The sequence below is a fragment of the Dunckerocampus dactyliophorus genome, chromosome 19, assembly GCF_027744805.1.
Source record: "Dunckerocampus dactyliophorus isolate RoL2022-P2 chromosome 19, RoL_Ddac_1.1, whole genome shotgun sequence".
NCBI classification, from domain to species: Eukaryota; Metazoa; Chordata; class Actinopteri; order Syngnathiformes; family Syngnathidae; genus Dunckerocampus; species Dunckerocampus dactyliophorus.
In genome coordinates, this window is record NC_072837.1 from 5098240 (window position 1) to 5112051 (window position 13812).

Consider the following 13812-nt stretch of genomic DNA (forward strand, 5'->3'; position numbering starts at 1 on the left):
ATGAATAAATTAATACACACAAACAAAAGTTTCTTTCAAATCAATGACGGAGGAAAGAGAAACTTACATTTCAGTACATATTTGACATCAACTAGCAGTACAAAAAAAGTATTTGGGGAGCAAGTCAGAGTGGGGGTGGAGATGGGCTGAGGGTCTGCCTATAGAATGATAATTCAACTTTTCTAGATGCTGCAACTTGAACATGTTGATATGAAGTTGCCTTACTAAGTAAAACAAATAATGCACCGAAGTGACGGCATTTACAAATCCAATTAACATTTTCCTGACCCGATATGCTTTAGATTTTTTTGCAAAATATAACATTGTCATGTTCTGCGTTTTTCCAATTCTACTGCAGACTCTGTTTTGCTTTTCTTACGTAGCACAAAAGAGAAAATAAGCCCGGCAACGGTGATGCCCACCAATAAACTAACAAGTCCCACAATGACTGGGACCCACACCGGCTGTGGGGATGCACACGTGGGCATTTGTGTAGGACTGCTGGTGCTGGTGTAGGTGGTGGTGGCAGGGATAGCGGTTGTGGTCGTCACAGGTGGATGTGGGATGCTGTTGACTTTGGTGAAGATGAAAGGACTGGCCTATTGAAAGAGTAATATTGAAAGTAAAAACAGCAAAACCAGTGATCTTTCAAGCACAAGTGCACCTACGAGTGATTGCTTACATGTACTATACTAGTAATAGGGTCAGTGTTGTGTTTGTTTTTTTTTTTTTTTACCATTTTAGAACGTGATGGGTGTTTGCACATACCTCTGAGGGACATTGGATCTTGGAGCGGTCATATGTGAAGTTGTTATAAGCCCGTTTCCCACCTACAGGCTCCAACTGTTTAAAGAAAATGACAAATAAGGAAAAATATTCATATAAACATTGCTGACTAATTTGCTCACCATGTTATTCCACAGTGCTATGGCCATTTCAGCGTGAGCTCGCTCACTGATGTGAAAACAATCCAAAGAGAAGAAACCGGTGTCTGCTTCGCCCTCCTTGTCCAGAAAAAAACAAGTTTTTATAGGATTAGAAATGAATCTATATTTGTAATGTGGTTTAATCAATATTTATTTTCATTTAAATATGTATTTAACTCATTCAATACCAAAGACATAGTTATACGTTTTTATAAAGCCGAATGCCCGTATTAATACATCTTCTATGTTTTTTGCAACGAGGCAAAAAGAGTTGATGATGCAACCACTAATAGATTTCACATCACACCAATTTTAAGCCATAAAAATGGCCACAAGGTGGCACAAGTGAAGAGCTTGCCGAGATCATGTGGAAAACTCACACATGACAGGAAGGACGATGTGGGAGAGCGTGGAGGAGTGTAAAGTGCAGAAGGTGTGTTTGGAATTGGAGGGAAATTTTTACGCGTGCTCACACATCAGTTCAATTCCATCCATGCCGCTTATCCTCATGAGGGTCGTGGGCGTATGCTGGAGCCTATCCAAGCTGACTTTTGAAAAATGGCTGGGATTGAATGAGTTCATGTAATGTTTTTTTGACTTACACCAATGTAAGGGATGAAAGAAGTGTGTAAAAATGGCTGAAGAACAACAGCAAAGTCATCTTTTAAATCATAGCGAGATCCAGAAATAAGATTGTGGATTTCAGCCTACAGAGGGAAACAAAAAAATAAGTTCAAAATCTTGATAAATTAAAAAAAAAAAAAGGTCATGTGAGGTTTTCACTCACCTGGTATTCATGATTGATCCGTTTCATCTCTTCCAACTCGGGGGAGTTTTCAGTTGGGTTGATGACACAAGGACAGCTAATTCTGGGGAAACGAGGCAAAAAATACTCCACATTTTGCTAGTAATTTTGCAAGTCTCAAGTTTTTAATCTCAAGTCTCGAGGCAAGTCTCAAGTAAAGGCGAACATGTCCAAGTCAGGTCTCAAGTCGAGACAAGACAGGTCAAGTCGAGTCCAAAGTCATAGGCTTAACATTTTATAGTCCTTAAAAGTCATAAGCGCTGTTCAGTCATTTTAACAATGTAACAACATACATATTACATTTGACAAATACAGTGAATGCATTTTGAATTGAGTTTTATTTTCATTAATAAAATAAGACAAGTGTGGCAACACTTACTGTAGTGACAGAAAAAGAGTGCTGACATAGCAATGCGGATTTACTCACTGCACAAAAATGTGTTGTTTGCTCTTAAACCTGATTGCCCATTAATACTTGTAGATGCATTCAATGAGGCAGATTCAAAGGGAAAATATGTTGTCTCGCTGAAAATGACATCACAATCACGATAGTTGAATACTTTGAATGGGGACACATTTTATGCAACGCACTCACTGAAAATCTCAAGTATTTTCAAGTCATCAGGCTAACGTTTGAGTCAACTCACACCTCCGTTGAATAGCAGCAAAAACAAACTGGTTGCATCATCAGTTATTATCAGAACAAACCTTTGCAAGAGGGAGCATCCTAGGGTTTTTTTCTTCACTTCCTTTAACGTGTCTATCTGCATGATCTCCACCAGATTGACCAACATCCTTGGCACCTGCAAATAGAGCACAAAAAGGTGGACAGATGTTCCATTTTATAACAGGGTTACAGCGGATGAGTGGATGTGCTGTCGACGCAACTCACCTCTTTGTAAAGTTTGTCCAAAGCAAGCATCAGGTTGTGACTGTAATTCTTGGGGGACAGATTATTCTGCGGATAAAGCAAAGCAGGATTGGTGAAGAAGTTGTATTAGATTTCCTCAAATAGCGGTCGTCCTTTTAAGACGCCGTGCCTCAATTAGTTGCTGAAAAATTGCGCTTTTAAAAATAAATTTGCCCATCATCCACAATCCTTAAGCGAGACATGAACACATACAGTATGTCTTTCTCTTTTCGGTGCATCCTCAATATATAAAAACAAAAAGAGTTAAGAATGCACGTAATGGGAAACACATATTCCGGCTACAAAGCCTTCTGAAAAAAACCCAAGCTACAGCGACATTGTTTGTCCATATGTGCCCTGCGATTGACTGCTAACCAGTCCAGGGTGTACCCCACCTCTCGCCCAAGGTCAGCTGGGATAGGCTCCAGCATACCCGCGTCCCTAGTGAGGATGAGCGGCATAGAAGATGAATGGATGGATGGATAGTCCATTTACCCGTTTTTATGCTTGAAAATGCGAAAGACGACTGTGTACTGTTTATCCACTGGAACTATTCTAAGGAAACTGCAGATAAAGGCACATGGAAACATTGATGCACATGACAGAGCGGAGCATACACAAATGGAACACTCCGCTTAATGTTAATACTGAGCCCGGAGCTAGTTTACAACATCCAATTTGGTCTGAGAGACAGATCACTTCGTTACTCGGTTGGTGCTGCAGTTTTGCTTAGCTGTAGAGTTCAAATGTACAACGGCACATTCCACAATGAACTGCAATGCAGCGTGTATTAGAGTGGCGTCTGCAATTTTGAGGAAATGTGCCATTTCAAACACATGAACACTTACTTGGTCAGTGCAATAGTGGCAGAGGTCCTTTCCCCCTACAAATATCGTCAAAAGCTTCCAGTCCTCGTCAAAGTTCACCTCCTGTATGAAAGCATGCACATGTATGTTCTAACACATGCACAACACCATACATGGCGGCTCGTCTTGTCAGAGCGCTCACCTTGTGTTTTTTCATGGCAGCGATGAGATCTTTGATCTGCTTTTGGATGTCCCTGTGATGTAACAAATTTAACAAATATTGTAAAGCAGCACAAGACCCAGCACATATATTTCATTTACATGACAGCAAACTGTGCAAAGATATTACCGTATTGACCAGAATATAAGACGAGAAAATCAAAGACAAGAGATCAGTGAAATAACAACTGGTAGATTGTGGCTATATCTCTCCAGGACACTGGTGTGTGTGAATGACTCGATCTCGTATACAAGGCAACTTGTCTTATACTTGTAGATACAGTATATATAGAAAAAAACACCCCCTTATATTTGAGCCACTAGAATAGAGTCTCTAAATCATAACCTGTGCAGCATCAAAAGTTTTTGACCCTTTTCATATTCCCTGTAGGGAAATCGATCATCCAGTGTTAGTACGTACAAAGTCGTAGCTCCCTCCACAGCCATGTTGAAGCCCTTCTGTAATGACCCCTGCCCTTTAGAGAAGCCTTTGAGGGCCGAGTTAAACTTCCTTAGGATGTCTGAAACGTGCAAATAAAAGCCGTCCTGCAGTATGAGCAAAGCATGCATATAAATGTGACTTGATGTTTTCTGCTAACGTACTGGGTAGTGTGGTGACAGTGTCCAGAGTGCGGTCCCCTCCAATGCTGGAAGAAAAGACCAACAATTCTTGGTGTTAGTTGTCAGTTATCATGTGAGGTCTATCAACCAGCATCCATCGTGTGGTTTACCTCCAGGATACTCCTTTATATTCTCTGCTGATCTCTAACAGATTCCTGGCCTTTGCACCAGTGCCTGCCTGAAAGGCGTAGAGAAGATACAGGTAGACAAAAAAGCTGCAAAATATTTGACATACTGTATACTATTCATCAATCATTTCCACATGACAGTCAAACATTGGAACTCGGTACGCTAATAGGATAACAAAAGAGATGCGATATGATCATTCAATGGCGATAAATGGTTAACGTTATCAAGTTTATCGTTCGTTTACATACAGTATAGACATGTGGCTGTTGGCCACTTAGACAAAGATGGTAAGATAGCATTAGCGTGCGTGTCTGTTTTTGTCATTTCTAGCTGTGTTAACATGATAAATGATGACGCTGCTTGATCAAAGAGCAAGTAGGAGTGGATTACGTCACCCGGAAATGGACATATTATGTCCAAGAACTGTACCGGGTTTTGTAAATACACTCCTGATCAAAATGTTAAGTTACCAGTTGAAAAATTGCAAGAATTTACATTTCGTACTGTTGGATCTTAAGGAGTACTCCGGGTGCTCCGGTTTCCTCCCACATTCCACAAACATGGCGAGTCTGTCCATAGGTATGAATGTGAGACTGAATGGTGGTTTGTCTCTCTGTGCCCTGCGGTGGCATTTTTTTGGGGTCTATGACTTGACTTTTTTTGTTCCATAACCCTCAGAATTTTTTAAGAAGTTTCAAATGATTGTTTTAGTGCGTCCAACCTCAGCAGCAATGGCACACTGCGAGACGCCTTGCTTATGCGCCATGTTCAAAGAGAGGTACCTTTTTTTGCTTTTGCCATCAAGAAATCATGACAGTGTGAATACCTGAAAGAAAATGACATTTTTGCCAAAATTTTGTCCTTTAAAAGGTGTGGTCTTAAGCTTCCGATCAGCTGATGAACAGCCTATTTCACTTTAATGCTTGTTTTGCAATAAATTGCTTACTCAAAACTTTTTGTCTCACTACCATTTTTCTTTTTGCATTTTGAAGCTCTACTTTGAACCGCCTTACGATCCAACAGCGCAAAATGTAAATTCTTGTAATTTTCCAACTGGTCTTTTGGTATTTTGATGAGAAATGTATCACAGAGCCATGTTGAGCTGTGTAGGAACCATGCAGTGGGAAAGAGCAGACAATGGAGGTGATTCCTGTATGAAATGAAAAACACCACCTACCGTTATTGAGTCTCCCACTGCTGCCACCACCTTGATGTCTGCTGGTCTCAGCTTGTGAACTGCAGGCATACAGTAAGAGCAATTGCACATGAAAACCTTGTTGAACCCCCTTGTGAACTCTCTTGTAGCGTTTATGTTATCACGCGTTGAATGTCTGCTGATATCGTCCAGCTCACCTGATGTTGGTACAGAGTCAGACGGGGCAAGGTCCACACAGGAGAAGTCACTTCCCCAGTTCTGGAGGGAAAGAAACCATCACCACTGCACTTGAAATTAGGGTAGACTCACTCCTCTCTGCCCAACTGACCCGCACTGCACTACACTCTTTGGGCGTCTGCACATGTGTGGTTTTCCTGACATTGTGGCTTCTTTACACGTTTTTATAGTACGCCAAGTGATTATGATTAATAAGTGGCATGAGGAGCAATCGCATAACTACAGGACACGTCTATGTTGCGTGTGCATGGATGCACTGCGGCCTTTGACTCTGTGGATTACTTCAAGTCTTTCTGGTTATGGCTATGATGCTGGGTGACAGATATCAGTAATAACTGGCAGGAGGAACAATCGTATGTTTTTGTCTTTAAAGCAATAGTGATGAATCACTTCTTTTCTTTTTGCTCCCTGGCTCACCCTAGTAAGTATAACTTCATTTTGTTGTAAAGTTTGTCATCTTATGCAATTGTTATTGTCAACAAGGTAAAGTTACATATTGAATTTTGGACACATGTTGGATACTAAAGAGTTTAGGAAAGGTAAAGTTGACATATTGAGTATAATTTTGCATGAAGGACTCTACAGTATGATGTATAGTACAGCATACGATGCTTACTGTATTAGGTGCTGGTGTTGGTGAAGGACCAACATATGTGTAATTGCTGTTGAGATATGTCCGAATGTATGGTGAAGTCTGTAAACAAAGTAAAAAAAGAAAAGAATGAATTCAAACACACACACTGGCACTGCGTCACAAGAAGCACATTAGTCCTCAAAGTCATTAACCTTCATTCTAGAAACTATCCTACCTTGCTCGGACATTTCAGCTTCATATCTGTGGAAAAATCCTGTAAGGTCGTCTTATTTCCCAGAGGTTCCAGCTGGGAAAAGTCAAGAGAGACAAACTTGAACCATCACCGAGTCTGAACAAATCATGATACGTGCTATTGTAGTGAACTACAAATGCACATATACGAACTCATGTCAAGTGCGCTTCAGCTAAAAGAGGTTTAAAAGGGGTTAAATGCTGATCCGTGATGTAATGTTGCAGTTGGGTCCCTACCATGTTGTTCCACAGGGAGCGAGCCATCTGAGTCTGGGCCCTCTGGCTCAGGTGAAAACAGTCTGCACTGAAGAAAGAACGATCGGGGCGACCATCCTGTGACAGTTTTTTTTTTTTATAACAGACAGTCCTGACCGTCACATAACTCGCACTTAAACATGTTTGCACCGTGACTGACCGGTAGTCTGGGAACGATGACTTCTCGGAAAAAAGGCTGGATGACCACAGTGAAGTCGGGGCGAGTGTCGTAACGGTTTGACTCGACAAGTTCACTCAGTACCAGCTGTACGAGAGAGGACACAGCCGTCATTTAGTAACATCATAACAACACATTTTTTCTTTAATATTTAAACCCTAAGCTAATAAAATGACAATATTTTTCCTCCTCCTATATGTTACAATACCACTTTTTTCGCTGAACATTTTTTCTTTATTCTCGTAAAATTACACCTGTTTTTTCCATTGCTGCTGTTGTTTTTCAAAAATGTTCCAACTATTTCAACTTTCTCCTTGTACATTTTCTTGTTATAATTCCGAATTTATTCGCATAACGTAATTTTTTCCACAACCTAACATTTCAAAATTACAACTTCATTAGTTGTTTTGTTTGTTTCTCATAATATTATGACTTTTTAAAAAAAATCCTCTTTAATATTTGAACTTTATGCTACTAAAATTATTTTTTCTCATAATATTTTGACTTTATTCTTGTAAAATTACTGCTGATTTTTCAATTTTTGCTCTTCTTTCTTTTTTTTTCTTGCTAAATTATATTTTTAGAATGTGCTGTGGGCCAATAAAAAACCAGCAGCAGGCTGTAAATGGCCCCCATGCTGCACTTTGGACACCTCTGTTCCATACTTTCTGGTCTGTATTACCTGATATTTCTTGTTTAACTCCTCCAACTTTTCCACAGCTGCAGAGGAGGGCATTGGTAAGACAACACACGCACACAGAATTCTAGAAAAGGTGAGATAACATGGAATTACTAAGACAAAAACTGATATTTGAGCATACTAACTTGCATACATTTACAGTTAATGTACAACCACTGTAGGACTGCACTTTTGGTACTTTTTTGCTAGGTGCTATCTTAAGCATTTTAGCATTTTGAACATGATTTTGACATTTAGCATGTTTTAGCATGTTTTAGCATGTTTTCTTGCAGATTGGTAGCATGGTAGCATTTTTAGCGTTTCTGTTTTGTTAACACACTGCCTAAGTTAAAACGGTTTAAATGGAAAAAGGCCAAAAGCCACAAAGACGATCTCAAACACAGAGACAGAGGTTAGCAACAGGTAGAAGTTTCATTGTAAATTTTTGCATGAATTGTGTCTTTAAATTGTGTACTCACTCGACCAGCCAGGTTGGACATTTCAGTGAGGAGTTCAAGTGCATTTCTCTCAGGGGCGTGATGTGGATGGGTTCTATTAAGTTGACCAGAGCGCGGGGCACCTGGCAGAGACGAGCACAGCCATTGTCAACACACAGCCGTGCTAGCACAGCAACACAGAAATTGTTCCACTGCTTTACCTCTTTGTGTAGATAATCCAGACTTTCTTCAATCTTTTTGACAAAATTCTCCACAGAGTACAGTAGCTGTAAAGAAGAACAAAAATTAAACAGGGAAATGTTCTTTAAAGCAATGTCTTTTGGCTCCTTAGAGGTCATAGTTGCCGTTTGGCACTCACAGAATTGAAGCAGTGTTCACAGATGTCATTTCCACCTATAAAGACAGTGATCACCTTCCAGTCTGATTCAAAGTTGATCCTCTGCATGGAAGAATAATAACATGAGTATTAATAGTTTATTATAATTGCCAATTAGTGATGGGGGTTTCCGAGGTTTTTTTTGGCAGCGATGTCATGTTCCGGCATCACGTGACATGCCGGGCGTTCCACAAGCCTCGTCCCCATCACCTGCAGCGGCGTGGTGCATGTTGCCAAGTTGCACACTGAAAGGAACCTTCTTTTACTGCCAAACTTTTATTTTGAAGGCCCGATGTGTGTTTCGCCGATGTTTACCGAGTGTTGCCGAGGCAGTTCCAGCTAGTGGCTTTTTTGTCGCCCCATTTCAGTCTTTTAATATGACTAGGGTTTTAAGTTGCTAATGATATTGAACCCTCCAAGGTTCCATGCCCCCCCTAGTGGTCGTGGCACTCAACGGCCGCCGGGGGAAGGAGGGAAGCAAATCTCGAATAATGCACCCTCTCTTAATTGCTATTACGGACATTTTTCAGTCAAATGATGCAGACCATATGACAAAATCATGTGAATTATACTATAAATGAGTTTGGGGCATATTTTCCAATATTTCGTCATTACAATGTGAATTACTGTGCCTTACTGTGCCTTACAAAATAGTACGGCGACTCATAGTTTCCGCTTTAACAGTGAGTGCGCCCTCCTGCATGGACCGCAACCTCCATGCAGATTTCAGCGTGCATGCAAAACTCGACGCAACACCTGCCCTGGACAGAGCGGACCGGAAGCTGCCGCTGCTCCGGCTGCCGGCAGCGCCGAAAGGATTTTTTTGCCCCCATGGAAGTTAAAAAATACAGGAAAGGGAGGATGCCGGTAAAGAAGGGCAAAATAAGTTTCCCAGAGAAAACGGGAGGGTTGACAGGGGAGGCCCTTCTGCTCAGCGTTGACACACACATGCACACGTGCGGCGTTACCAGGAAAATACCGGTGCACGAGAAAAAAAATGTCAGCTTGTTCACTTCAAAGAGCCGGCTGGCTGAAATCCTTCACAGGTTTACATTTTTATCCAAAACAAGAAAAAAAGTTCCTTATTCAGAGCATCAACATTAGTTTTTTTTTTCCATTTTAAAAATATTTTATTAGACACAGAATAAGATTGTTTGCTTTAGTGTACTCACAGAGTCATTCTTCATTCTGGCCACCAGGGTGCGCACTTGAGTTGGCAGGTCCCTATTTAACACACGCACACACACACAGACAACATATTATTTAATGATAATGTCAATTTCATAATTTTAAGTTACTTATTTGTGTACAATAGATGCATACAATAAGAACTACAACGACGTAGTCACTCCTGAAAGGATTGTTTATAAAAAATAGTAATATCACTACACTAGTATCTAGGACTCACTTGCTTGTTGCCCCAGCAACAGCCTGGTTGAGAAAAGCGTGAGGTGTGTGCTGTTTCCCCCTCCCAACAGAGTAGCCCGTCACATTGGGATTAAAATGCTTCAAGATATCTATGAAAACATACAAAACCGGAATTCATATACTGTACAGTTCCATTTTTAGTGCAGCTTTTTAAAAAATCTAATAAATGTCCAAAAATACTCACTGGGCAGAGTTGTTACAGTTGTGAGGTTTCCATCGCCGCCAATACTAGACAAGAGATTAAGATATGACGTTAACTTGCAGCCAAAGGAGGATTAAAGATGTGTTTAGTGAAGCAACGTTTTAGGCACCTCCATGATAAACCTCTGTACTGAGTCAGGACATCCAGAACGTTTGTTTGGCTCGATGCAATGCCGTTCCCCGCCTGAAAACAGACATTCTATACGTGTCGCACATGGCACTCCATAACCAACCAACAAAATTGATCCTGTCAGCGTACACTGTGGTTGTTTACAACAACATAAGTGTAGCTATCATATATAAGTGAGCTATTTGTAAGTTCCCTGTGCATTTACTGTATGTAGCCACATTTACTCACCGTCAAAGAGTCCCCCACAGCCGCAACCACTCTGATATCTCCTGGTCTGAGCTCATGCACTGATAAAACAGCAAAGCAACAAGACAGCATATATGTGATTTGTTGGTAGTTAATTTAACATACACTATCGGTCAAAAGGTTTGGAACACTGCAAATGCTCTGCAGGAAAAACCTACTTTTTTAAGCGTTAAGATGGTCTGTCTCGCTTCCATTGTTAATTCCCTTTTTTCATGCCATTTTTGTAGCCACAAATTACTTTCACCAGTACAATGGCGTTCAACCGATGTTTACGAAAGTATTGTATGTACTTTATTTATCCCACAGCGGGGAAATTTACTATATATAGTACCACAGTGTGTTCCGAACACTGTTTTTATGCAGGCAGTGGAGGTAGGTACTACTCCAGAACGTGGAACACCTGTAGGAATTAGTTGCACCAACTGCCAAGGCTTGATCAACCTCCATTTCTGCAGAACAGCTTTAAATGGTTGACCCATTTTGTGGTCCCTGAAAAAGGTCTTTTTGGATAGTTCTGAAATACACATTCTTTTTCTGTTTTTTTTTAACCTCTAGCACTTCACCACTTAACCGTTGTACCACTTCAAACTATTCATTGGACTTGAACGACTTGAATTTCAATTTTAAATAACTGGAAAGATTGGGGTGTTCTAAAACTTTTGACCAGTAGTGTATATCAGGGGTGTCCAAAGCGCGGCCCGGGGGACATTTGCGGCCCGCATTTGTTTTTTTCTTAGCCCGCGGCATCGTCATCATTTAACTTCTTAGCATACCTCACAAAATGTCAAAGTGGCCCTTGCATCCTTTCATTTTTCACTATGTGGCCCTCGCTGCAAAAGGTTTGGACACCCCTGACATATATTGACAAGTGAGCAAACAGGGGCTTCAATGACGTTCTCAGTACATTGAACACGTATTCACAGGGTTGGGTGCCAAATTAGAGAAAGTGATCATTTTGTTATCTTAAATGTTGCTAACAAATACGCTGTATTGACTTACCTGAAGTGGGCGTGGAGTTGGAGGGGCTGACTTCCTCACAGTGTAGCTCTGTACCAGTTGTCTGAGCAGACACACACAGCACAGCCACATTCAGGACTAAACAAGATGCGCACAATGCTGCAACAGGTCCCATTTTGGCTTCAAGTCACACATAGACTCTCACTCACTGGGTGGAGGACAGGAGAGGTGCTGCTGGTGCGATCTGTAGGAGAGTTCCACTCCGTCCTCACAAATGGACGGTCCTTTGAAGAGTTGAAAGGACAGTTAGTTGGCTTTGAAGTACTTTAAAAGAGAGGGTTGTCAGGTAATTTTAGGTAAAAGTAGAATATTTATGATATATTTTCCATTCATTTTGCTCTGTATTAAATATAAAATACGCAAAAAGAAGCCCCGCTGGCTAAAAGCGCTCCATAAATTCAAGCAATTATTATAATTATTTTTACTGCAGTATTTCTATTAGCAGGGAGTGACACACTAAGCACTCACCACAGTCGGGCATTGCAATGCAATGCTGTTTCCATTGTCGCCTGTGTTATGGTCGGCACTTGTGGGCTGCAGCTGAAAGACATATTCGAGACAACAATGACTCAGTGAAAGAAAGAAAGAAAGAAAGAAAGCCTGAAGACGGAGACCTGACATTTGGCCTCACCAAGTTTGTCCACAACTGCACTATCAGTTTATCAATTTCATGTGACGCTTGGGACCCAGAGAGAGGCTTCCCAATCTGGACAGAGGACACCAACAACATTGTACAGCTGAGTTTCTTCCTGTGCTTGTCAACACGTTAGTTATAGTCATTTCTGAAGTATGGTCACGTGTGCCAACGGATATTACCCACGCTATGTTTGACCCATTAGACTCATGTTGTGTTTTCACTTGTTTTTCTTGGTAGGGTTACAACTGTGTTCATGTCCATGGGGTCAAAGGAAGGTGTGTGCTGACTCACATGAGCAGACGTGAGGTGCGCGAAGAGAGGTTTGTCCTGTAGGATGACAGTGAAGTCGTCCCTGTCACTGTACCAGCGCTTCTTGACCAGGAGCTCGTCCAAAGACGCCTGGACAATGTCATCATGCAAGAAGCGTAAATTGGCCTTGCTAGTTAAGTAGTTGGATCCGTAGGGATTGTGTTTTTAGGCCGGGTGTACTTTAAAATCAAAGGACGCAAGGGCCACATGTCGATATGCTAAGTTATACCAATTTCAAGAAAAATCTGCATTTGAGCTTTGTGATATAGGTGAAATAGTGATATAGTGTGTTATTAGTATGAACTTTGCTCTTCGTTAATTTTTTCCCCCATTTTTGCTAGTTTTTTTTAATTCTGAAATCATCTTCATTAATTTTCTTTTTGTAATAACACAAGTTTATTCCCTTAATATTTGGAATTTATTCCGACAATATTATAACTTATTCCCAACCTAATTTCCCAAAAATTACAACTTTATTTTGTTTTGCAATTACAACTTTAGAATTACAACTTTATTTCTTTTGGGGGGGTTTTTGTATTTTTTCTTTAAAATTTAAACTCTGCACTGCTAAAACAACATTTTTTTCACTCATAATATTACAAGTTTATTCTCAGAAAATTGCAATTTATTTTCCTCATTAGAATACAACTTTTTTTGCTTAATATTTTGACTTTATTGTTGTCAAATTACAGCTGTTTTTTCAATTTTTGCTGTTTTTTTAAATGTTCCTACTATTTCAACTTTCTTCACGTAAATTTTCTTCTTGTAGTTACGACTTTTTTTTGGCTTCATTCTTGTAACATTATATCTTTTTCTGCAACCTAATTTTCCCTCATTATACTGTATTACAAAGTAATGTTTTTTTCTTTAATATTTCACTAAATATTTAATATATAATATATTATAAAATATATTAAATATTATATTTCCACCAAAATGATAAATGATTTTTTTCCCTCATAATATTAAAACACTTGTCTTGAAAAATTACAAATTTGTCTTGTTAGACTGAAACTTTTTTCTCCTAATATTTTGACTTTATTTTTGTAAAATGTCTGCTGATTTTTTATTTTTATTTTTTTTTTTAGGTTTTTTTGTTAAATTATATTTTTACTATGTGCTGCGGGCCAATAAGTGCCCGCAAGCCACAAATGGCCCCGGGCCACACTTTGGACACCCCTGTTTTAGACCCTTACTTTTGGTGATATTAGTTATTATAATGCATTTTATATTATTTCCCTATTAACAATGAGGCGCAGACAT

At 40.0% G+C, this 13812-nt stretch overlaps 1 protein-coding gene across 2 annotated transcripts in view; it reads right to left on the reverse strand.

Annotated features, from left to right (window-relative positions):
- LOC129172152 (phospholipase B1, membrane-associated-like) overlaps positions 1 to 13812 on the reverse strand; it is a 17637-nt gene continuing 3825 nt past the window's right edge. The window contains exons 9-40 of one of the 2 annotated variants that reach the window (XM_054761613.1): positions 12532 to 12639; positions 12235 to 12309; positions 12072 to 12143; positions 11753 to 11827; positions 11586 to 11646; positions 10569 to 10627; positions 10321 to 10394; positions 10194 to 10237; positions 9990 to 10098; positions 9754 to 9805; positions 8564 to 8644; positions 8406 to 8471; positions 8227 to 8327; positions 7751 to 7832; positions 7051 to 7155; positions 6873 to 6968; positions 6619 to 6690; positions 6426 to 6503; positions 5770 to 5830; positions 5594 to 5652; positions 4398 to 4465; positions 4270 to 4313; positions 4088 to 4187; positions 3650 to 3701; positions 3490 to 3570; positions 2624 to 2689; positions 2440 to 2534; positions 1714 to 1795; positions 1529 to 1633; positions 909 to 1004; positions 769 to 843; positions 1 to 599 (exon numbers count right to left, since the gene is read on the reverse strand). In XM_054761613.1, the coding sequence (XP_054617588.1) occupies positions 327 to 599; positions 769 to 843; positions 909 to 1004; positions 1529 to 1633; positions 1714 to 1795; positions 2440 to 2534; positions 2624 to 2689; positions 3490 to 3570; positions 3650 to 3701; positions 4088 to 4187; positions 4270 to 4313; positions 4398 to 4465; positions 5594 to 5652; positions 5770 to 5830; positions 6426 to 6503; positions 6619 to 6690; positions 6873 to 6968; positions 7051 to 7155; positions 7751 to 7832; positions 8227 to 8327; positions 8406 to 8471; positions 8564 to 8644; positions 9754 to 9805; positions 9990 to 10098; positions 10194 to 10237; positions 10321 to 10394; positions 10569 to 10627; positions 11586 to 11646; positions 11753 to 11827; positions 12072 to 12143; positions 12235 to 12309; positions 12532 to 12639 (2667 nt within the window). In that variant the 3' untranslated portion in view covers positions 1 to 326. The remainder of the gene's footprint in view (positions 600 to 768; positions 844 to 908; positions 1005 to 1528; positions 1634 to 1713; positions 1796 to 2439; positions 2535 to 2623; positions 2690 to 3489; positions 3571 to 3649; positions 3702 to 4087; positions 4188 to 4269; positions 4314 to 4397; positions 4466 to 5593; positions 5653 to 5769; positions 5831 to 6425; positions 6504 to 6618; positions 6691 to 6872; positions 6969 to 7050; positions 7156 to 7750; positions 7833 to 8226; positions 8328 to 8405; positions 8472 to 8563; positions 8645 to 9753; positions 9806 to 9989; positions 10099 to 10193; positions 10238 to 10320; positions 10395 to 10568; positions 10628 to 11585; positions 11647 to 11752; positions 11828 to 12071; positions 12144 to 12234; positions 12310 to 12531; positions 12640 to 13812) is intronic. The other variant, XM_054761614.1, reaches the window with a different exon arrangement.